This window comes from Pimephales promelas, chromosome 7, assembly GCF_988280905.1.
Source record: "Pimephales promelas chromosome 7, fPimPro1.hap1.1, whole genome shotgun sequence".
NCBI lineage: Eukaryota > Metazoa > Chordata > Actinopteri > Cypriniformes > Leuciscidae > Pimephales > Pimephales promelas.
The window spans coordinates 21,411,510-21,436,259 of NC_142775.1; the positions used below are offsets into that span (position 1 = coordinate 21,411,510).

General features: G+C 43.1%; 1 protein-coding gene across 1 annotated transcript in view; it reads left to right on the top strand.

Annotated features, from left to right (window-relative positions):
• Nucleotides 1–18,633, top strand: part of pth2ra (parathyroid hormone 2 receptor a) — a 58,572-nt gene extending 39,939 nt beyond the window's left edge. Inside the window, exons 10-13 of the mRNA XM_039682065.2 lie at nucleotides 3,705–3,799; nucleotides 6,328–6,466; nucleotides 8,232–8,273; nucleotides 17,813–18,633. Of these exons, the coding sequence (XP_039537999.2) occupies nucleotides 3,705–3,799; nucleotides 6,328–6,466; nucleotides 8,232–8,273; nucleotides 17,813–18,202 (666 nt within the window). The 3' untranslated portion in view covers nucleotides 18,203–18,633. The remainder of the gene's footprint in view (nucleotides 1–3,704; nucleotides 3,800–6,327; nucleotides 6,467–8,231; nucleotides 8,274–17,812) is intronic.
• The last annotated feature ends 6,117 nt before the right edge of the window (nucleotides 18,634–24,750 follow it).

Sequence of the window (24,750 nt, forward strand, 5' to 3'; positions counted from 1 at the left end):
AACGGTCAGCGTATGAGGCGCTGCTGCTGGGACTATAACGTTAGGCTTTAACTTCAATTTTTAAGAAATTATTCTCTAATCGGTTGCATATAATGTCATGAATATATCCCTCGAATGCATACTGTAGTCCCTTTTGTCTTGTTCTCTCAGATATTTCACTTGTTCGCCGAAAATTACTAATTATCTCATTGGGAATGTCTGACACCGGGTGCATCCACACTATAATAGATGGGCCAGCCGCGAAAGCTTGACAGGCGTAGCAACAGTAACTAGGGAGGGCGGGGCTTAGCGAAGGGTCAATTTCACTTTTGTTCTATTATTGCGCCAGCAAGAGGCTCAGTCCCACCATTGTGTATGTGTCCTCAGAGTGAACCCATACATCTGTGTGTCAATTTTGGTGAAAATATCTCAAATCGCTTCAAAGTTATAGACATTTATGTGAAAAAAAAGAAAAAAAACACAAAAATGACAGACAAATGACTTTGATTGAATTTCACTATCCCATTGGGCATTGATGTGTAGCCAGCGACCTATGTTTACAAACTTCTGACGGTGGTTTCGTCTTGATCGGACTAGCGGTTTCGAAGATATCCACTATTTTTTTAAGCGCTAAATTACAACACTGCACAAACCATATCGTTGAATCCTAACCTTCGTTGCTTGTCCCCCAATGAAGGGAAAAAAAGCCTATCACTGGGTACTTTCCTATGACTCAGCTTGAGGTGTCTGCAGCTTTCAATTATACTTTGGCCACATCCACTCACCTAGATGATGCCATCATGACACTCTGTGAGCAGGACACATGCTCTGACTCCAGATGTCTCTCGACAGGACCAGACTACAGTATCAACAAATCTTTTTCTTGGGTTACAAACTTTCTGAAGGACTTTGATTGTACTGATGCCAAGTAACAATATATGTTTTTCTCAGGCATGCTGGCAAAATGCAAAGCCAGGACTTTTGATGGGTATGGCTGGTGTCTGCAACGTCTATTTACATTTAGTGCAAATAGTCAGCCTTGTTGGCAGTAATAATTCATAATTAAATAATAGTTTTTTTTTTTCTTTACTATTTTTTACTTGAAGCAAATAGTATCTACCACTATTTACATCTTTTACACTTACTGTAAATAGCTAGTAATATTTAACAATACTACTTGCCGTAATTGGTGCCGGTGGAAAAGATACACCGTATAACACATTGCGTAAAAAAAGATGGAACAGGCTTGTGCACATTTGTGAATCAAGACAGCGGAACAACAGTCTCAAAAGTCACGTGATTTGCTGTGAATGAAATTACAGGATTGCGTTGTGTGTGGATCTCCTGCATGCATCTGTGGGTTGATTTGCATGTGTGGATGTGTGCATCTGTGGATTGATTTGCGTGTGTGGATTTTGCGAGCATCTGTGAATTGGTGCGTGCTCATGTGGATCTCTCGTGTGCATTTGTGGATTGGTGCGCGCGCATGTGCGCATGCATTTGTGGAAGGTTTTAAAACTGTTTTCACTCCATAAGAGTCGACTCGTACTTTTGAGAGACAATAACTTTTTTTTACAGTGAACTTACATATATAAAACTTTGCAGGATGTTTTTGTTCAATTAGATCTATGTTACACACTATATGAAAGGTAATTTTCAAAATTCCTTAATAGGTGCCCTTCAACGTTTGTACATGAATTCCAATTTGTGGTTGTACGTCCAAGTTGATGTGTAATTTTTTTTATTTTAATATGCATATGGTTTTGTTACATTGTATTTGTAAATGTAATTTAAGTTAATTAAATAGATCTTTTATTTTAATGTATTATAGGGGATTATAGATGCAGTTTTATGGCATCTTAGTTTTAAACATTTGAGGGTTGTGTTTATGTGTGGATCTGATGTTTGCATATGTAAATAGACTCGTTTGCATTGGTTGAAGACTTGAAGTTGTACATAATTTCCATACTGAGGAGAAATTTAATCATATCCAACTGTTCACTTATCTCTTTGTGCAAATCAAGCACATGTGTTATTCCATGGGGATGATAAAGATAATAAAGACAGCAAGATAGTTTTTTTTTTTTTTTTCCACAGCCTTAACTTGCTCCAGGCAGCACAGCTGGACTCTTTACAAGTTTCACACACAAGGCAATACAAGTTGGTGTTTGTGGTTTCAAAGAGATGATTCTAACTCTAAATTACATAAATTTGGCCCCTCAAATAAGACCAAAAATCAGTGACTGGTCCTTAGCCCCATTTCATGCTGATCTACTCAGATATTGAGATGATATTTCACACTGTCATTCAGCTTCATACATTTACACACACTTAAAAACTAAGCGTCTCCTCATTCCTGATATACAATTTTAAAATACTCAGATAACATAATATATTCTGATGCAACACACACACATACACATACACATAATTTAACACTATTAATATTATTCAATCTCATTGTGGCCATTGTGTATGGATGGATAACATAGGAAAGTCAGATGTTTAATGGGAGTAAAATCTGTCCAATGATGATTCATCTGTTGCACACTGGTTTCGATTTTTTTCCATACTCCCACTGAACAGATGGTACATATAGTGGGTAATATTGTGTAGAAGAGGTCAGTTGAATGTGTAATTGCCGTGATTGGGAATAACATAATTGTTTTCCTGTTGCATGTCAGAGAAGAGCTTTGTGAATCCTGTGTGGAGAAGAATGTGGTGTTTTCATCAATGTCCTCTTTTATATTTTTAAGGAATATAAATGTGCGTACTCATGCATTGCTACACTTAAAAATAAAGGTTCCAAAAGGTCGCTTTTGCAGCGATACCATAGAAGAACCATTTCTGTTGTCCCAGAAAAACTTACAGTGAACTGTTTTTGAAATAACGTTTTTTTCTCTGTGTAAAGAACATTTTAATTTTATTTTGTGTATATCACTCAGTCTGTCGAGCTTTACCTTGCACAAATCATCTTTTGCCGCCCCTGCAGCTGAACATCAGTTATCTTATAGATTAGCAAATTTTATTACCTCTGATATTTAAATCTTCAATAAAGTGACTGACTTTTGTGGTTTTGAACTGCTATAAGAAGTGTAATAGCTTTAAATAATTTTGTGTACCTTAGTCTTTTGGAAGCATTTAAGTGTTCATTATTCATGCAGTTTGCATCATAATTCATGTTGTTCAATAACACTGATGCTTGTAATTATTCACCCTTAACTTAGCAATCTAAATCTTAGCTTTCAAAACACTTTTTTTAGCTGTAATTACATATGTAACAGAAAACGAAAGAAATTAATATTAGAATAATTTTACACCAAATAATACATAACGGAGTCGTTTTTGTTTGTGAATTGCTGAATTACAAAACTATACCTTAAACCATAACTTACCAGCATTTTTGTTTGTCTTATTGATTTCGGACTGAGTGCAAAATCTCATGTACAGACATCCCACTCATTGTGATTAAGCAGACGGAAATTAGCATTTTTCAAATGACATCCCATGAAGCTCATTTGAGAAAAGCCAAGCATGCAAATCACTTGTACGGTCATCTGCTAGGGAGCAGTTATTGATAATGCATCAAATCCTTAGTCCTCGGTCCAGTTCCTTAATACAGTTTTCAGTTACACAAATTGTTTGAATTGTGTTAAGGTGGAAGAAAGGGTTTTATTAACTGTCACCTTTTACTCAGTTCATTCTCTCTGCACTCTCTTTTTCAGCTGAACTTCATCCTGTTCGTGAATATAGTGCGGGTGCTTGCAACTAAGATCCGCGAGACCAACGCAGGCAGATACGATACTCGGAAACAGTACAGGTTTGTGCGTCCGCTTCCACTGGGCAATCTTTTTATGCATTCAAGTGCCTTGAAATTGTGAATTCAGTGTTGTACCAGCCTGAATTGTCAGTGTCATTACAGTGGCATCGTCTCTGGTATCAGATTGCTGAGAGTGGAAGCTGTCCCTGCAGCAACTGTTTATTTCCTTATGTAATTTAGGCAAAACCTTTCATCTCACAACTTGGAGGCAGAATTGCTTGTGGCTAAGTGATGCGATAACAAGCTTCCCTTCCTACGCCTACTCATTATGCAGTTTGATTCAGGTTGTGTTTTCCATCATTCCATCATGTACTGAAATTGGTGTTGCATTTTAAGGCCACTGGATATTATAAATTTGATATTCTTACATGTGGAAAGAAACATTTTCGGCTTCCATTTTTACCTGGATTTGAACAAATGCTTTTAGACCATAAATGCACATTTTGGCTTTGGAATGTCAACATGTTATTCTGGATGCGTCCTAAAAAATTCTAGTTTGTAGCAAAACAATGCCAATGGATGTCATTTTGCGCTGCTAATAACAGTAATCAATTTGATCATTGTTGTATCCCCACTAATTAATGGTATGCTGAGCCCCAGGTGTCAGCTTGCACAGCTGGTATGGCAGACATGTTGTGTTTGCAAACATTAGCAAACAGTTCGTTATGTTAAGCCAAAGAGAGCCCTGGCTGATTCCTTGTACAATTTGAAATAGAAATACATTTGTAATGCGAATGACCTTGGCTTGTACGCTCGCATGTCATTTCGTTTGACTCTTATTTGGTACGACACTCCCTTGGTATAGAAATCCAATAATCTATTTGTGAAAAATAATCTTAGAGTCAGTCAGAATAAAACATTTACAATTTATTGACCAGGTAGGATTCAACAGGTGGATTGACCAGGTGGATTCAAATTTCAATTCATGATTAATTCATGGTTAATCATATCATAAGAACAATTCAGAAATCTAGGAACAAAAAAAAAAAAAAAACTGAAAACAAAAATTACACGGTTGTGTGGGTAGTCAACCTACTCGAACTTTTCTGCTCTTTTTCCTTATAAACCCAGATATTCAATATTCTTTACCACATGGTCTTGTCTGCCATTATAATTCGATTTTGGTCTCCTCTAGAGGGGTTCACAGTTTGAATGGGTTCTTGTTTTATACATACAGGAGGTAGTTTGAATGGAGGATCTGGGGAAGGGAACACCTTTATGGGACACATCACTTTTCTAATACTTGATATCTTCTTTTAGCTTTTGATTATAGTTAGGAGAATGAGACCACTTTACCAGGTGCACCGAGACTCTTAAAATGAGACCAAACATGTATAGTTACTTTTTGTACACACATAATATTGCATGGGTTTTCAGTGAGTTCTAGGTGAAGAGGATAAGAGGGGGAGCGGGGGATGTGATGAAACTGTAATGGCGCTTTTCCATTTCCAGTACCAGCTCGACTCGACTCGGCTCGGCTCGACTCAGCTAACTTTTCGCACCATTTTCCATTGCAGACAATACCGCCACAAATAGTACCCCGTCTTCATAGCGACGCCTTTCGTTCCTCATTGCTCTATCAATCTCTCGCTGGATCCTCTCTTCGGCCACCAACCAAAGAAAAGTCTGCACCTCCTCGTTTGACCACGGCGTATTCTTCCCAGTTGCCATAATAGTTGTAAGTTTAGTAATTATCTCTGGCCGAACTGTTTAAAAATAGTGGGGTTATTCTGGATACTCCATCTGGCGCGTGTAATGATGAAGCAGTAAATGGTGATCATTCTCTCTGACCAATCAGAAGTCGGCATTGTTTTCACATGACATTTTAGTATCGCCTTAGCTCACTCAGAACCTCGCCGGAGGTTTGTCTAGCAAGATAATCTTTACAAGTTAATCCAAAATTTATACATTTTGAAGCCTATATAAAGATTTTAAAAAACACAATCGGACACAATAAAGTTAAAAAAACACAAGCAGGTTATAACTGTGTGTTTTATGTCATAGATCAAAACGTGAAAATATTTAGAGGCTCTGTTCACCACAGACCTTATTTCAGGCGATTTAGCAAAAACCCATTCAAAAATCCCATTGGCTTTAGAGCGAGGGAACCGTAGTGCTAAAATGCTAACTCACTTCCACGTTTTTGGCCTACAGAGTGACGTCGTAACTTCGGCACTCTATGGCTTAGGAAAGACATGAGGGTGAGTAATTAATGACAGAATAATTTGTTTTGGGTGAACTAGAGTCACTTCCAAACCAAGATTTATATTAGTAAATTAAATAAATTTGCATTCCAACTTGAATCCAATGGGAATTTGCATGAGGATTTTTTTTGCCTCATTTCCCTAATGTGAAATTCCAGATCATGGAGATGCAATTGAGATGAGAGTATTTCGCCCGTTGAATTTTGCAGTGCAAAGATATCTGTTTTTGTGTTCCACAGAGAGAAGAAATTCATACAGGTTTGTAAGGTGTCATTAAATAACATTTATTTAACTGACAGAACATTTTCATTTCTATTTGTTCAGGAAGCTTGCCAAATCCACGCTTGTGTTGGTGTTGGTGTTTGGGGTGCATTACATTGTGTTTGTTGGAATGCCACACACCTTCGACGGTCTGGGCTGGGAGGTGCGGATGTATTGTGAGCTGTTCTTCAATTCTTTCCAGGTACTTGGAAACAAGCTTTTATTGCATGAATATCTAATGAAATTAGTGATCTCTGCAAGTAAAGATTCATATGATTTTCTTTTTTCTTTTTCAAAAATCATAAATTTGTATTTTAGCATCATTTATATAAATGACGTGTATGTATTTTGCATGATTTCATATTGATTTGGAAGAAAGACTAATAAAATAAGATGGAAAAACAAGCCACTGATGAAAAGCAATTTTTAAAATTGCTCTGGCAATGAAATGTCTCAGTTACGCATGTAACCCTCGTTCCCTGAGTTGGGTACGGAGACGTTACTCCAGACACTGACGAATGGGGTTTTGCTTAGAAAGCCTTTTGACTTTGAGTATTACAAAATGAGCCACTGGCAAAGAAATGCCATGGGCCTGCAGAATTTGCATGGCGCAACTCCGCCCCACTTTGTGTATATAAAAGGAGGACGGCGGCAATATGCAGATTTCTTTGCTGAGGAGCCAAGACTGAGCTCAGGTGATTCCCGTGGTACAGTGGAAGTGGCAGCCAGACGTAACGTCTTCGTTCCCTGAGGGAATGGAGACGTTACGTTAGGCTGCCACTTCCACTGGGTTACATACTTAACCAAGACATTCCCTTTCATTGTCACTCCGAGTTAAGTCAGATGACGACGAATGGGGTTACCAGTCTAATCACGCCACCTTCACAGCACACGGACGCACCTAGCCAACGCACAGGCAATAGACACTGGCGTCGACGTCAGCAGTGCCGGAGGAACTCAGGGCTTGATGCGCTAAAGCCCAAGAGGACGCCACACTCCGGGTGTAGTGGGCAGTCACACCAAGGGGGCACAGTCGACCTTGCTGCTGGTATGCCAATGCCAAAGCAATGGCGTCCACTATCCAGTGAAGACAGCCTTTGCTTGGAGAGAGCCTTTCCCTTCAACTTCCCACCATAACAGACAAAGAGCTGGTCTGAGGTCCTGAAACACTGCGTTCTGTCTACATAGAGGCGGAGAGCGCGTACTGGACAGAGCAGTGCCAAGGCTGGGTCTGCCTCCTCCAGGGGTCAGCACTTGCAGGTTCACCACCTGGTCCCGAAAGGGAGTGGTGGGAACCTTGGGCACACATCCAGACTGGGGTCTCAGGATCACGTGTGGGGGCACGGCCAGGGAAGGACCAGCGGTCTGTCTACAGGTCAATTCAATTCACAGCACTCTAATGTGCTTGACATCTCATGACCCTCCGCATTGATTTTGTCTGAGATGTTCGGCTGTCTTTAATGACAGGTGTTGGTGAGGTTGAGACTCTTTTAACTGGACCTTTAACTCCTTCACATCAAGAACAGATCACTTCCATGTCCACATACAGGGAAAATGCAAAATATTTAGTGATATAAACTAAACAGGTGGCCAGTGTCAACTGTAAGTAATTAAATACATAAGATATCATCTGAATGGCCAACAAACTTACAAATAATGTCTTTATAGATGTTTTTCATCAGTGTTTAAATAGTGGTCATGAAGTAGAGAAGACTTACTAATCCATTAGAATTGCTCATATTTATGGCCCGATCACACCAAGAACACTAAACACCATAACTCTTCCTGCATCATAAATTGTATCTCGAATCATACAGCTTGAGAGCTGTGCTGTGACTTTAAAAAGTTAAATAGTAAGTGTAGTTTCTTCTTCAAATATTTGCAGTTTCTTTTTTTACCTCAGTCAGCTGTTTGAGAAATGTGTTCACATGTTGCTGTGCCCTTCTAACATCTGTTTCTATTTTTAGGGTTTCTTTGTGTCTATCATCTACTGCTACTGTAATGGAGAGGTGAGAAATTGCGAAGCTGCTTTATAATCACAATAATTAGGGGAATATAGAGAGAAGTTGCAATTGCATTCTGTACTATTTTGACAATTTGGCCAACGCAGTCTAATTTCTTTTGTAGCATCAAACATGGTTTTTAGGACAATTGCACATTTCAAGACTGAAAATGGTTGCCCTGTCACATTTAAAGAATCAGTTTCTTGATTTGTTCTGGTGATTTTCTGATTATTTTTACACAAATAATCATAAACCAGGTGCCTGCGACTCATTGCACTGTGACTGACAAGTGTACAGATGTTAAACTGGTCCTTACTTTCTGAGATCATCAGAAATCCCATGGGTGCTTCTCAAAAAGAGTAGGAGTATAACCCTGGTATCCTGGCCAAATTTGCTCTTTGGCATCCATCCATCATAGCCTCCTACTCATCCCTGTTAAGCTGATTGGCTGCATCACTTGGCCTCCTCTCCTCCACCAATAGTCGGTGTGAGAGGTGGGTGTTTTGGCATGCTACGGCTGCCATCGCTTCATCCGGCAGATGCTACACACTGGACTAATAAAACTCAAATAATTAATTAATGTTATTAATTTAAACATACTGCTGTTATAATTGTTAAGTGCTTTATCACAACAAATGTTATGAAAAAGCTGTGGATGGAACAAGCATGGAGTTTTAAGTGTTAACCATTCCCACTGTCAGGGTAGGCCAGTGTTCTTTAATCTGTTTTGCTCTGTCCAGTAGTTGTTGAATGCCAGAATTGTGATGTGCAAATTTCATAAATTTGAAGAAACATTTCCTTTTCAATTTATGAGTGTGTTTTGTGAGAATTTATGAGAATTTGAAATGAATTGGCCACACCCAGTGGAATGGCAGGAAGAAGAATTTACTGAACTATAATTCAAATCAATTCAATGCAGGTAAATCATTCTGGGAAATGAAGATTATTTCACCCTGCACAAAAAAAATATTTATTACATATGAAAGATGACAGTAAATGTCATCCATCCTTCTCTCCATCATTCTTTCTGTCTATAAGGTCAATTCGGGAATTTAACTAAAATTTAAAAAAGCACTATCAGTTCAATTTGACAGTTTTTTGACAAACCAATTTGTGGGTTGTCTACGAACCGAAAGGTTGGTGGTTCAATCCTCGGTTCCACCTGACCAAGTGTCGAGGTGTCCGTGAGCAAGACACCTAACCCCAGCTGCTCCCGACGAGCTGGCTGGCGCCTTGCATGGCTGACACCGCCGTCGGTATATGAATGTGTGTGTGAATGGGTGAATGTGAGGCAAATGTAAAGCGCTTTGGTGGCCATTAGGTCTATGAAGGCGCTATATAAATGCAGTCCATTTACCATTTACCATTTTTCTCAGTTACTTAGGCACATTTTTCTTAATATTCTCTAAATTGTTAGTGCAATTGTAACAACTTTTTGCTGGAACATCAGAAATCTATTGCATGTCTGCAAAATGTAGTAACTCACCCAAAACATTTAATACATGCTTCAAAACCTAATTATTGTGTCAGTAAATTGGCCAATGCCACCAAGATAAAAAGTGTTTTTGTCATCGTGATGTCATCTGGTCATGTTTAGATTTTCTTTTCATCATGGAAATATTTGTAATACAAATTGCATGTTTTTTCTACTTTTTGTTGATACTGACTGCTTTTATACTACACAAGAATGTCAGTTTTGTGTAGATGAATGCTCTTGCATTAGCCTGACTTTGCGTAGCCTGACTCATATTCTAGTGAGAATATGAGTCTGAATCTGCTCCGTACGGCTTTGATTATGAGGCGTGTCTTAACCGAAACAGGAAAAAAAACCTCTGCACTCAATTGGATAGTCGTAAACCTACAACCAATCAGAGCAACGCAGTAAGTCAACTCCTTTGCATAGCGCAGTTCTCTTACGAGAGGTTCTCTCGTATTGCGTAAGCTAGCTTACGCTACGGGAAAGATTCATCTTTGCTGAGAAGTTGAAGCCAAAAAATTATTCCATAATTTTGTAATCATTGTCAACGCAGTCTCTTCTGAGGCAGACCATGAGCGGGCTAGCTAGCGGCTCATTGGTTCGCTCAGAGAGAATGCACGAACCTATGGGAGAGCGGCGCTGAGTCCGCGGCCAATGAGCGGACGGCGCTCGCTTACTGCGTCACAGCCCGCCAAAAGGGGCGTGGCTACAGTGTATAAAGGTCGCTCTCCCAGCTCGTTCGTTGATTCTTGTTCATTCAGCGAGCTACACGCATCCGCTGTTCTGGGAAGAAGCCGCCGTCGTTGAGAAGGCACCGTCTAGCGAGCTCCGGAGTCTGAGGAAGCCGGCCGTCTGCCACCTTCAGCCGCCCAGCAAGCTAGCGCCATCCGACGCGTATCCTTTCTTTGATTATTCCTGCTAAAAGAGCACGAGCGTCTTTTTAAAGATGCCTCGTAATTCCTGCGGCTCTTGCCGCTCTCCGCTCGAGGATGGAGACCGCCACCCCATCTGCGCTCTCTGCCTCGGAGTGGAACACGCAGAACTCGCCCTCGCCAACGGAGGATGCGACCACTGCGAGGACCTGCCGCTGTCAACCCTGCGGGCTCGACTACAGGCGGTCAAAACCGCTCCAGCGCCGCCTCTAACTTCGCCGCGGAAGAAGAAACGCCGCTCCCAGAGGCCGCCGGAGCCCTCTGCGGATCCATGTGGGCCGCCGCCGCCGCCCACCGACCGCTCTCCCTCTCCGCCCCTGCCGGACTTACAGTTGCCGCCGAGTGGCCGCTCTGTCGCCTCCGAGGACACCGCGGATGAGAAGGACTCTTGTTCGCTGCACGCTTCGGACAGCGAGGATTGGTCGTCGATCGGCTCATCGACGAGAGAGTCTGCGGGGACCCGCGCCGGCATCGAGGAGGAACTAACGCGCCTCCTTTCTCAGGCCGTTAGCCGCCTGGGTCTCGAGTGGTCTCCTCCCCCTGAGCAACCACCGAACCGCATGGCTGGAAAGTTCCTGCACCGGCGTCCGGCCCCCGCCTGCAGCCGGGCTGCACCCTTCCTGCCTGAGCTTCACAGCGAGCTCACGAAGTCCTGGAATGCTCCTCTCTCGGCTCGTAATCGCTCTGATGTGTCCGCTTCGCTGCGCTCAGTGGACGGAGCTGCCGAGAAGGGTTGTACTGCCATGCCGCCCGTCGAGGACTCGGTCGCCGCTCATCTCTGCCCGCCCTCTGCTAGATGGCGGTCTGCTCATACGCTTCCCTCTAAAGCGTGCAGAGCGACCTCTAACTTTCATGCCCGCGCCTATTCCGCCGCCGGTCAGGCCGCTTCAGCGCTGCATTCGATGTCTGTCCTCCAGGTGCTCCAGAGCGACATCTTGTGTGAAATGGCGAGCAGCGGGAGGCAACCGCCCGTCCTTTCGGATCTGAGAAGCGCTACGGATCTTTCCCTTCGCGCCACTAAAGCCGCCGCACAAGCTCTAGGGAGATGCATGGCCGCCCTCTGTGTCGCCGAGAGACACTTATGGCTCACGCTTACCGACATGGGAGAGTCAGAACGTGCCGCGTTCCTCAACGCGCCTATTTCCCCAAACGGGCTCTTCGGATCCGCCGTCACGGGCATCGTTGACCGCTTCTCCGAGGTTCAAAAAGCGACTCAGGCCATGAACTTGTTCCTGCCCCGCCGCTCGAGTTCTTCGACGGGCCGTTCTCACGAGCCGCCTGCCAGAACCACACAGCAGCGCCCGCCTCAGCAAGCTCAGCAGCCCCAGCGTAGACAGGGCGGCCGCCCTCGCTCTCGCTCAGACAGCCGCCGCAGACAGCCTCCTCCCCGGGGGCCTCGACCCAAGATCACGCTGAAGCCTGATCAACAGAAGTCTGCCTAGCACAGCTGAGAAAAAGACGGCTTTCTCCCGCTGCGGCCGGACCACCGTCAAAGCTTCGCCCACTGTTAGTCCCCGTCTCACCGCTGACTACAGTAGTGTTTACCGCCACAAACAAGCCGGTTTCCCTGCCCGCTTGCGAGCGACTAAAAGCCGTTTTCACGGCTACCCAGAGAGTTCACAAAAAGAGCATAAAAGCCTCAAGTGTAAAAAATGTGCCCACAACCATGTGCTCACGTACACACACAAGCACTTTATGCCCAGGGTCTCTCGCAGAGCCCATTCTCACGGAGCGTGCACTTTCCGCTCCAGCAGCAGAGAACATAAGCACGCCCACGAGCCCGTGCGCGTGTCCCCCCTCTGCCCGCTCTGTCTCAAGGCCCTTAAACTCCTCTCTGAGTGTAAGTCCCGTTGCCTTCCACATTATAAGCGCGCCCACACCCAGTGTCCAGCCCGCAATGTGCAGCAATCAGGGCGAAATCGCCATTCAACCTCTAGCCGTATGCTACAAAGCGTGGGAAGCCATCCCCGGCATCTCCCCGTGGGTTTTAAGCATAATAAAGAATGGTTATCGATTACAGTTTCGTCGCCGCCCGCCACGCTCGCGCGTGCGGCTCGAATCCACTGTCAGCCCGGCTGCTATGAACACGCTTCGCTTAGAAATAGCCAAGCTACTGCAGAAGGGCGCTATAGAGAGAGTCCCGCCATCTATGACCGAGTCGGGGTTTTACGGCCGTTATTTTCTGGTCCCCAAGAAAGACGGCGGCCTCAGGCCGATCTTAGATCTCAGGGCTTTGAACAAAGCGCTCATGAAGAGACCGTTCAAAATGCTCACAGTCAGGAAACTCCTCGCGCACGTCCGCCAGGGGGACTGGTTCATCTCTCTAGACCTGAAAGACGCCTATTTTCAGATCCAGATAAACCCTCATCACAGGCCATTCCTACGTTTCGCCTTCGAGGGCCAAGTTTACCAGTATGCCGTTCTCCCGTTCGGCCTATCCTTAGCACCCCGTACGTTCACGAAGTGCATGGATACAGCGCTCGCCCCCCTGCGAAGTCAGGGGCTGCGCATACTGAATTATCTGGACGACTGGCTGATTCTAGCAGATTCCCAGACGGAGCTGCTGTCGCACCGCACAGTTCTCCTCAACCATCTGGAAGCGCTGGGACTCTCTGTCAACTGGACAAAGAGCTCTCTCCAGCCCAGTCAAACTATTTCGTTCCTCGGAATAGATTTGAACTCTATCACGATGACGGCTCGCTTATCCACACAGCGCGCGCGCCGTGTTCAGCGCCTAGCCGCCTCGTTTCAGATGGGTACCCTTACATCCCTGAAATCGCTTCAGAGGATGCTGGGTCATATGGCTTCAGCCTCCGCTGTGCTACAGCTGGGTCTTCTGCACATGCGCCCCCTTCAATTCTGGTTAAAGAGCCGCGTATCCCACCACGAGTGGACGACGGGCCGCCAGATGATCAGGATTACTCAGACATGTATCACTGCACTGCAGCCATGGGCAGCAAGCGAGTGGTTTCAGAGGGGCGTTACCATGGGAACATTCTCTCGCCGGAAAGTCATCTCGACAGACGCATCCAACTCGGGTTGGGGAGCGGTTTGCGAGGGCTCACCGGCCGCCGGCCAGTGGTCGAGCCACGAGAGTTCCTTACACATAAACTGTCTGGAAATGATCGCGGTCGAGAACGCGCTGCTGTGCTTCCTCCCGCGCATAAACGGTCACCATGTCCTGATTCACTCCGACAATATGGCCGTGGTATCATACATCAACCGTCAGGGCGGCGTCAGATCCAAGAATCTCTTTCATCTGACACGCCGCATCCTATTGTGGTCCCAGAGTCACCTGCTATCGCTCAGAGCGACGCACGTGCCGGGCCATCTGAACGACGGTCCAGACAGGCTGTCCAGGAACCTGGTCTCCCCCGGAGAATGGTCCCTGCACACTCAAACAGTCCAAACACTGTGGCGCCTATTCGGCAGAGCGGAGATAGATCTTTTCGCGTCAGAAGAGAACGCTCACTGCCCAATATTCTTTTCAAAGAGCGAGGACGCGCTAGCCCAGGATTGGCCCCGCCGCCCGCTCTATGCTTTTCCCCCGATTTCTTTGCTACCGCAGGTCATTCAGAGAATCAGGGACTCACGCCACTCGGTGCTCCTCATAGCCCCGCGCTGGGAGAATCAGATTTGGTTCCCGGAGCTAACGCGGCTGTCACAGACAGCCCCGTGGCCCATTCCAATCAGAGCAGATCTCCTCACTCAAGCCCGCGGCTCGATCTGGCATCCCCATCCACAGCGCTGGGCGCTTCATGCATGGGTGACCAACGACTACGCGTCGAATTGCCAGAAGGGGTTTTGAACACGATCAAACACGCCAGAGCGGATTCTACCAGAAAGCTCTATGCTGCAAAATGGTCTGTGTTCTCCAAATGGTGCACCGACAAGAATTTGGACCCACGGACGTGCGAGGTTTCGTCTTTGCTAGTGTTCCTTCAGGAGATGCTGGATAAGGGCAGGTCCCCATCCACTCTTAAGGTTTACGTGGCAGCCGTCGCGGCGTTCGCTGAACCCCGGCGCGCCCAGTCTCTGGGCAAAGACGAGCTAATCATCCGCTTCCTCAGGGGAGCCAGAAGGATGAACCCCCCTCGCCCCCCTACGGTGCCGGTCTGGGATCTTTCTATAGTTCTAGAAGCTCTGAAAGCCCCACCGTTTGAACCACTTGAGTCCGTGGAGCTAAAATACCTCTCGTTAAAAACCGTTCTTCTGACGGCTCTCGCCTCAGTAAAACGTGTGGGGGACATTCACGCGCTGTCTTCGAGCGCCGCGTGCCTAGAGTTTGGACCGAGTGACTCCATAGTCATTCTAAAGCCTAGACACGGTTATGTTCCAAAAGCGATTGGTACCCCTTTCAGGGCGCAAGTGATCTCTCTATCGGCGCTGCCTGCATCCGATAGCGAACGTGACGCTGACCGCCTCTGCCCGGTTCGGGCTATCAGAGTGTACACTACACGCGTTGCCGCGTTCAGACGCTCGGAGCAGCTGTTTGTGTCGTTCGGTGGCCGCACCAAGGGACTAGCCGCCTCGAAACAGACCCTATCCAGGTGGATAGTAGACGCGATTGCCTCTGCTTATGCCGCTAAAGACCTGCCTTGCCCTCTGGGCATCAGGGCTCATTCCACCAGAGGCATGGCCTCATCGTGGGCATGGTCCTGCGGGATTTCCATCCACGACATTTGTGTGGCTGCGGGATGGTCCTCCCCCTCCACCTTTGTCAGATTTTACAACTTGGAAGTTCCAGCCTTACAGGCTAAAATTCTGGCGGTCTAGTACTCACAGCCCTCCTATAGAAGCCGCACTATCGGGAGTTCCATCACAACCGGCTCACCCCTTGTGTTCCCCTATGTGCTTATGCATTAGCCCACACATCACGGCCCGCCTTCGCCGGCCGCCTTGGGCGTTTTTGCACTAGATAGTAACGGCCGCTATGCTGGCCGCCGTATTATCTTCATCCACTTATAGATTCCCCCGGTGTTCCCCTGGGATGCTTAGTGGTTACTTAGCGCGCACGGCGTTGACCAGGTGTTCCCGTAGCGTAAGCTAGCTTACGCAATACGAGAGAACCTCTCGTAAGAGAACGAATCGGTTACCTAACGTAACCTCGGTTCTCTCTAGATGAGGGAACGAGTATTGCGTTCCCGGCCGTGCTTGCGCCACTAGCGTTTCGCTTCATGCTACAGAATCAACGAACGAGCTGGGAGAGCGACCTTTATACACTGTAGCCACGCCCCTTTTGGCGGGCTGTGACGCAGTAAGCGAGCGCCGTCCGCTCATTGGCCGCGGACTCAGCGCCGCTCTCCCATAGGTTCGTGCATTCTCTCTGAGCGAACCAATGAGCCGCTAGCTAGCCCGCTCATGGTCTGCCTCAGAAGAGACTGCGTTGACAATGATTACAAAATTATGGAATAATTTTTTGGCTTCAACTTCTCAGCAAAGATGAATCTTTCCCGTAGCGTAAGCTAGCTTACGCAATACTCGTTCCCTCATCTAGAGAGAACCGAGGTTACGTTAGGTAACCGATTCGTTTTCAACTACAGAACTTACTTATTTTAGAAGTAAAATAACGAGTGTTGCTTCTTTTACTTGGTCCTCCATGAGTGCGACCAATGGAGAAACCACAACGACCACAGGCTTTTCATTACGTCCCATCTTCTCAGCGACCATCAGAGCCAGCTGATAAGTTACACTTTTGCTGAATCAAATAGGAAGGACGGCAAAGATATATTTCCGATCGACAAATGCCTTGATTGCAGTTTTCTGTTTGACTATGAAAATTAATGCGCTGCCGATTTATTTCACAACAGACGTGACAGCGGAATCTTTACATCTCAATTCTCCAGCTGCAGTCATCTTTGAGTGAAACCAGTTAAGCGATCTTTGATAACGTGATGATTACGTCCCTGCAGATCACCTGTCCATCATCGTATAAAGCCCGCCCTGGCAATTTGATTGGCCCGAACGTTTCTTGTCTGATCATAATTACTCCTCAATGGATCCAGTCCAGACCGAACTTCCCGACCAAAAAATGTTGTTGGTGGAGTTCAGGCTGGCATCCAGGCTACTCTTGTGTTTCACACTGAGCCAATACTGTAGTACTGTAGTAAATTTACTTTTTTTTATTTATAGCCAACGCATTCTCACCCCAAGGCGTCACCTTTGACCATGCTTCAATATTTGACGTTTTAGGCGCCCTTTAGCGTCACTTACATGACGCGATCCTATGGCGTCATCTAACTGACGCTAAAGGAAAGCGTCAGTTAGAGGACGCGGTTAGGTTTAGGTGTGGGGTGGGGGTAGCGTACACGCGATCCTAGGGCGTCATCTAACTGACGCTAAAGGGCGCCTAAAGCGTCAGATATTGAAGCATGTCCAAATGCTTCCCAAGGCGTCAGTTAGGTGACGCCTTGGGAGTGAGAATGGGCTGTTATAGCCTACAGTACATTTATCTTTTTAGAAATGTGTTAAAGTGTATGTAACCGAAAATTCACAATTGATTGTTTATTTTTACACACTTATAGTCTTCCCCTAACATTGCCTCACATTCTTATCTTTTAATTTCTCTTCCATGCAAGCAAATGGGAATTTTCAGTTAAGATGAAATACAAAAACAACACACAGATGTAGCTGTTTAGGATCCTCTATGTTCAAAAATGGTAGCGATTGTGCTCGGCGAATATCCATATGATTCTTATTTCATTACAATGGAAGATCATTTGCCATGTTAGACATATTTATGGAATATTCATGCTCATGCGTGACAGGATTTTGATCACTGGATGGATAATGTTGCATGTGATGGCTCACATGATGAAAGAATATTTAGAAATTGTGAAGAGTTTAATAATTTCACTGAGAATCGACTCATCGGTTTTGATCAACAAGCCATGTGCATTTAGTTATTGTGCAAATTGTAGACAATTGTTCTTACTCTTTTGTACACATGCCAAAAACATGAAATTTGCATAAATCAATAAGAAATTATAATCTGATGCGAACAAGAAAACTAATTGTTTTGAGAAAAAATAAGTAACTGAGAAAACCTGTAAAGCAGTAAGGCTTTTGGCCATGCTTTTTTTAAAGTCACCATGCATTTCAGCATCAACTGTACATCATCTTACTCTAATTATCAGGTCCAGACTGAGATCAAGAAGACATGGACCCGGTGGAACTTAGCATTCGACTGGAAGGGCCCGGTGGTGTGCGGGAGCTACCGCTATGGCTCTGTATTAACTGGCCTCAACAATAGCACCAGCAGTCAATCCCAGCTCGCTGCCGGAGGCCCAAGCACCCGTTCCACCACACTCTTCTCCAGCCGCGTCTACCGCAGCAGTGGGGGGCCAAATATCAGCACACACGCCTCGTTGCCAGGGTATGTGCTCAATTCGGATGCTGACAGCTTGCCACCATCTATACCTGAGGAGCCGGAGGACAGTGCAAAACAGGTCGATGACATCCTGCTGAAGGAATCCCTACTCACGAGGCCCAGCAGCGGCTTGGAGGAGGACGAGGAAACTCTGTAGATAATGGGGTGGTGATAGTCAGCTAAATTGGGTGTAATAGCAGACATGGCATCTGTTAAAGAACAAAAATGACAGTACATCACCTGCAGCACACTCTGTTGTGAATGGCAACAGCACCTCTACAATGGACACTTTCCTACTCAATCAGTGTCACATAGTTTTGTTTTTGACATTAGATCTATATTTTCATGGCGAGACAGCGCTACCCATCACGGCCCTGGAAATGCTGATGGTGGATAAAATTTCTGGTTGCCTCATGCAATTCTAAAACTTCCAAATGGACATGGAGTTTTGTTTTTTTTTCTATTACTCTACCAGCAATTTATTTTTGAATACTGGTTTCATTTGCTAAGAACCATGATGTAATCAAATGAGTTATTTAAGTCAAAAGCATGAATTGTGTTGACTGTGGGGGTGGGGGGTGGGGGAATACAAAATGTACTTAACTCTTCATCGTACTTCCTGTAATATTTCTTTCCATAGGATGCATTTTAATAATTGAATAAAATTGATTTCAAATGCAAAAGAAAATCTAACACTCTTGGATTTGTTTTTGAATGTTATGCAAAAGTTACTTACACTTTATTGGAATGTTAACTATGGACCAATCAGAGGCTGCACTTTAGCTTCGTTCATGTTTTCATAATTACCGTATATTACAGGATGGCAATCTGTGACGTTATACTCTGTGCTGTTCACGTCATCGGAATGATGCGTTAATGTGGCAACACTATCAAAGCTAAATATGAATCTGCAGTGGTCACATGGTACATGCATGGCACATGCTACATCAAGTCAGAGCTCTCAGAAAATTCAGAATTTACAAGCAATTATGAGTTCTATAAGGTGCTTTGTTGGAATTACTGGTAATTACAGTAATTACAGTAGGAAAGTGGGTGACTTTTTTATATCCTTTTTTTCCAACAGAATTTATTGGCATAAAAAATATGTTGTTTTTAGAATTCTACAAAGCAATAAGCCTGGATTTGACAATCGACATTATTCTATAGCTTAATTTTGATGAACTGATTACCCAAGATCGATCCTTGTCTGCTGATTTCTAATGATGCATAAACAAACCTACATTAAAACATTTTGTGAACCTTTGGTCATCTGTCATGAAAGGTTAATAACAGACACTGTTGAAATGTTTGATTCAAAATATGGAGTATAAACACTACAGAAAATTACAATAGTTTTGCAAGCCAAATCTATTGGGCTAAAAACAGAGATAAGTTTACAGTGATGTTACTCCAGAAAACAACTTAGTTATGATAAAATAATTGGACTCATTGCATGCCTTTCTCAAACGTCTCATTTGTCTTTTTTTTATTATTATTTATTTATTTTTTGGGGAAATGCTGAAAATCATTATACAGAATAATATGGTACTCTGATATTGCATGTACACTGGAATAAGTTCTGCTAGAATTTATGCTTGTCCACAGGCTATATACATTGTGTGTGTGTGTGTGTGTGTGTGTGTGTGTGTGTGTGTGCGCGCACGCCTGTGCATGTTTGCACACTGGTTCTTCCAGGCCAGCTTTAAGCATTTATGGATTTGATTAATCTGTTCAAATGAGTCGCTCAGTCAGCAGGAAGTAATGTGGAGTAGTAGCACTGATTATTATCAGTATCACTCCTCACATGGCCTATATCTGCATGTGAATAATCGTCTTCTCTTTTTTTCCTTTTTTTTTTTTTTTTTTGGCAAAGGCAAGTTTTTCCTTTAAAACGTTTAATATATCAATGTGATATGCTTTTAGGTACTTGTTTTCTGTTAATGTTTCACGATTCTTTTTTCTTTGCTATGAACAGCTATTCTTCCTCTTGTGTTGCAAGAATCTCACCAGTGCACACATTTACAGCTTGAAGCAATGTGGAACACTGCTGATTATTTATTGATTGTTCTTCTTAATTTAAACTTCATTATATTGTTTACAGCATCTATCACTGACAAACTAGTGTATCTGAAACTATAGCAATGCATTAAAACCTATAACATTTGTATAGCAACACTCTAGCAACCATCAAAAGAATCCTTGCAACATCCAAACAAACAAGCTGCCATAGCCAACACAAATATTTTAAAATCACTTCATTTTTTTTTTTTTTTTTTTTTGTTATTGCCAAAAATCCCATAGACTTGAATTGATACAGGAAACCAAGCCATTTTTTAGGAGCCAGAATATCAGTATGGCCTATGAACCATTTGTGAAATGCAAAGAAAACATATAAGCAACCTCTCAGCAATCACCCATAGTATCATGGCATTTTTACACCACTCAAATTTTCTTCAGTAAAAAGCTGCTTTTTTTTTTCTGTCTCCATAACAGCCGCACCCACTGGCCCATTGCAAATCAATCCAAATCCTCAAATTGCCTTGCATATAGAGCAAATTCAAATCAAATGCAGTAATCATACAAATTTCCCAATACAAGATTGTGGGGATGTTTCGAATACAACAGCATTGCAATATTACAATTAAACTGGTTAATGAGTAAGTACATAATATGTGATTACTCAAAAAGAAATGGGTATTAGATTCACTCCCACAAGTAGCACAAATCATATCTACATGGAAAAGAGTAATATGAGTCCTTATCGCAGTTTGCCAAATGATTAGACATCATTTAACCATTAACCACAGTTAACCCCCCACTAGTTTAATGTTTTAATGTTTAATAAGTCTTTGTAACTGTTAGAAAGCGTTTACAGAAATAATTATGCAAATATTTGCTTAAAAGAATACCTTTTCACTATTGCTGTAACTTATAGAAAATAATGTTTTTATGCAAGTAATGATTTCCATTACACGAGTAGACATCTCCCAAGGGTCTTTGGGTTACCGACCGTCGCTCTGCATACGTCATCTCCTTCATCGCTCTGATGAAGGTTTTAGGTCTACCCGCAACGTCCGTTGGTGACGCCCCTCTGGAAATGATTTGTCAATGACACTTTGTCAGACCATAACTCTGTTACAAACTGAGAATGGTCTGGTTTTAACCAGGCTAATAACTTGTGCACAATTTGTATTTGATTCTGGTTCACTGCTTACAGGCAAAATCTCTTTTACGATCTTGATCTTGTTACATGCTCAAAGCAGCATACAAGCTAAGAAATAATAATTTTTCTGTGGCCTTGGAAGATACTCTTTTCTTAAAATAAATGAACAATCAAAAGAGTTTGTTGGATGAACTGATTAATTGATTGTAATATTAATTTAGCCACATCAAGTTAATCCAATTAACTGATAAAATATTATTAATTATTAATATTTCATAGGGATAATTTGCTACACTTTAAATTTGCATAAGTATCAAATAAAAATTAAATATCTTAAGGATAGAATCAATGAATTGTTAGTCTGGGCTTCATTGTGTTTATTACAAGAAGTCACATCATATCAAGGATTTTTCAGGAAATGTCTTCAGGTTTTCAAGAAACCTCTGCTAGCATAGAGACAGCCTGTCAGGTTTGGATCTCCTGGGTTTAACTTCGAGAGATCAGACGTGTCTCTTTTATTCCCAAAGGACTTTATCCTGCCCACTGACTGCATGAACCTGCTAGAATTAGTGTGGGAATGAATGCTTCTGAGTATTCACTGCAATAACAGCAGGATATTGTGTGCTAGAGTGTGCTCACAGTAACAACATTTATGAAGTCAAGCAGAACAAAATACTTAATGCCTTAAAGATAATCTTGTGATGTAAACCAGAGGAACAAAAATTACAATTAATTTTGCAACATTCTGCAATAAGTTGACCTGTTTTGTTAAAAAACATTGCATCGCCAATGGTGCAATACTTTTCAGACTGAAAGCCTCAAGTTTCCCAAATAAGAATTTATTTGGAATTTCAGATCATTTGATCAATGCTTTTACACCACATGAAAACAATATATATATATATATATATATATATATATGTATATATATACACACACACACACACACACACACACAGGTGGACATTAACAAAGTACAAAGAACTACTGTTCTTAAGTTCTTAAAGTTTTTGATTATCTGTACTTAAATATATTTTTTTTATACTACACAATATATTCTTTCACTTCACTACATTTGAAAGACAAATATTGTACTTTTTACTCCAAGGTCCTTGTCAAGTCCTCTGACAAGGTCCTTGAGTAGAAAATAGTTATGTTAATTAGGGCTTTTTTTGTCTCTAAAACGTGATTTTTATTTATTTTTTATTTTTTTTTTTTTGCAGGTGCCTATCAGTAATCACTCTTAGAAACACGTTTTGTGAATGTAAGAGGTGTCATTGTTCGAGCCTAGGCCAGAAAGGGCCGAAGAAGAGATAGACGGAATGTTGCTGTTGTTGTTGTTCACGCTAACATGCGAATAAACAATGCATTCTCACCCCAGGGCATCATCTTTTGTCCATGCTTCAATATTTGACGCTTTAGGCGCCCTTTAGCGTCAGTTACATGACACGATCCTACGGCGTCATCTAACGGACGCAAAAGGAAAAGCGTCAGTTAAATGACACGGGTAGGTTTAGGTCTTGGGTGGGGGTAGGGTTACACGCGATCCTTAGGCGTCATCTAACTGACACTAAAAGGCGCCTAAAGCGTCAGATATTGAAGCATGGTCCAAATGCTTCCCAAGGTGTCAGTTAGGTGACGCCTTGGGGGTGAGAATGGACTGGAATAAACCAAGAAAACTCACATGTGGTTGTCTTCTAAGTACTATTATGTGCCTGTAAAGGATATCAACAGACATTACGTGGTGTCAGAATAGCCTGTGTGTTGGTAAAGAAGACACGGCGAAGCCCGTCATGTGAGTTTAAGTTTGAGAGCCCAACCGAATGGCCGGAGTGGAAACAGCAATTTCGAAGCATTTTTAGCTTCGGCCAAGAAGCTAAACTAAGATGACGGCAAAACTTCAGTTAAAGATATTCAGTTGATTTGAGTTTGAAGAGGAAGATGATAAGATCCAGCTCAAAGCAGACGCAAGTGATTGGATATGTGCACCAGACAGAGGTGATAACGGTTTTTCACCCTTGATCTGCCTTTTTGAACCGGACAAATAACTTTGACCGTCTTTTGTTTGTTTCAAACAAAACTATTCTTTGTGTTCTTGCCTGGTCATCCTCACCATCATTCCACCAGGTGCTGCCTCTTCTTCTGCAGTCATCAAGCATGTTGTCACCCAGGACGGATTTCAGGGGTCAGGTTATCCTACTTGCCTGTTATCAGCCCTACAGCTCGAACTGTTTCACACCTCACACTCCTTGTTGTGCCTTAATAATAAAAAAAAATCTCTTTCAGATTCTTGACAGTTTGTGACAGCTGTGGACAACTGCATGGACCAAAATGCCAAGAAGTGAGGACAGCGAGGAACCGCAGTTTCAGCCTGTAATTATTGAAATCTATTTCCTTTTTTTAAAAGCAAAAAATAAATGAGCACCTTGCTAAAATGGTACACCTCGCATCACAAGAGTCTATTCTGAGTTATATTTATGTAGAGTGTGTGTGTGTGCGTCAGACACTATCACTTCTGTTAAGCAATTGCTGCTTGTCAAACAAATGTACTTTTACTCAAAAGTACACAAGTTTAATTATGTTTAAATGTGTTGAAAGGTTTTCAGATGGAAATAGATTTGGAACTGGGCCCTTATCTCTGATTCATTTTACATTTAGCAGTGCAATCCTGACAAATTACATAGCTGCAAAGTAAACAAGAATGTGCCCGACAATGACTAGAGAATGGGTTTAGATGGAGCCTTTGGCAGACATAACCATCTCCACAGGAAGCCTTTCACTACTCTCAAAGGGCAATTTAGCATGTATAGTGATGTTCATTAATGTGTAATTTCAAAAATGATTTCATTAATACAGCATTGAACCATTTTACCAACACCCTGTCACTTAGCAACTCAAGCAACCCATCCAGAACACTCAGAGTTACCCAATCAGAACACCCGAGCAATGTCTAGAAATTCCCCAGCAACCAAACTGATTACCCTATAGACACATTACAGCTCTTTACAAATCACCTACACACCACCTAGCAACTCTTGCAATGGTCCTCCACCCAGAACACCCTTGCGATCGCATGGCATCTCACACAATCTCCTCGGAAAGCCTTAGAAATGGCTTAGCAATGTCCGGAATTTTGTTTTTGCAGAGTGGGATTTCTGCAATTGCAACTCACTCAAACGTCTCAGAATGCCTTAAAAACAAGCAATGGTGCAGCAGACTCCTGGTGACCATCCACAACACTCTAGCATTATAATGGCTATAATGTTTCTTAACCCTTTGATGCGCAAGCTATGGATACCCCTTCTAATGCGCAACATGGGTCTAAAAAGACCCGTATTCATTTCCTATGGTATTTCAGTGATGGCTGAGTGTTTTCTTTGCTAATCTTTAAAATATATGTATTTTATCATTTGTTATTCCAGGTTTTCATTAAATATCTTGTTTTTGATTTCCACAAATCATTGGGTTTATGTTTCCTTTCTTACTTTATAAACAAACACAGTTTTTGTATTTCTACATCAATTTTACATACATGGGTCTAA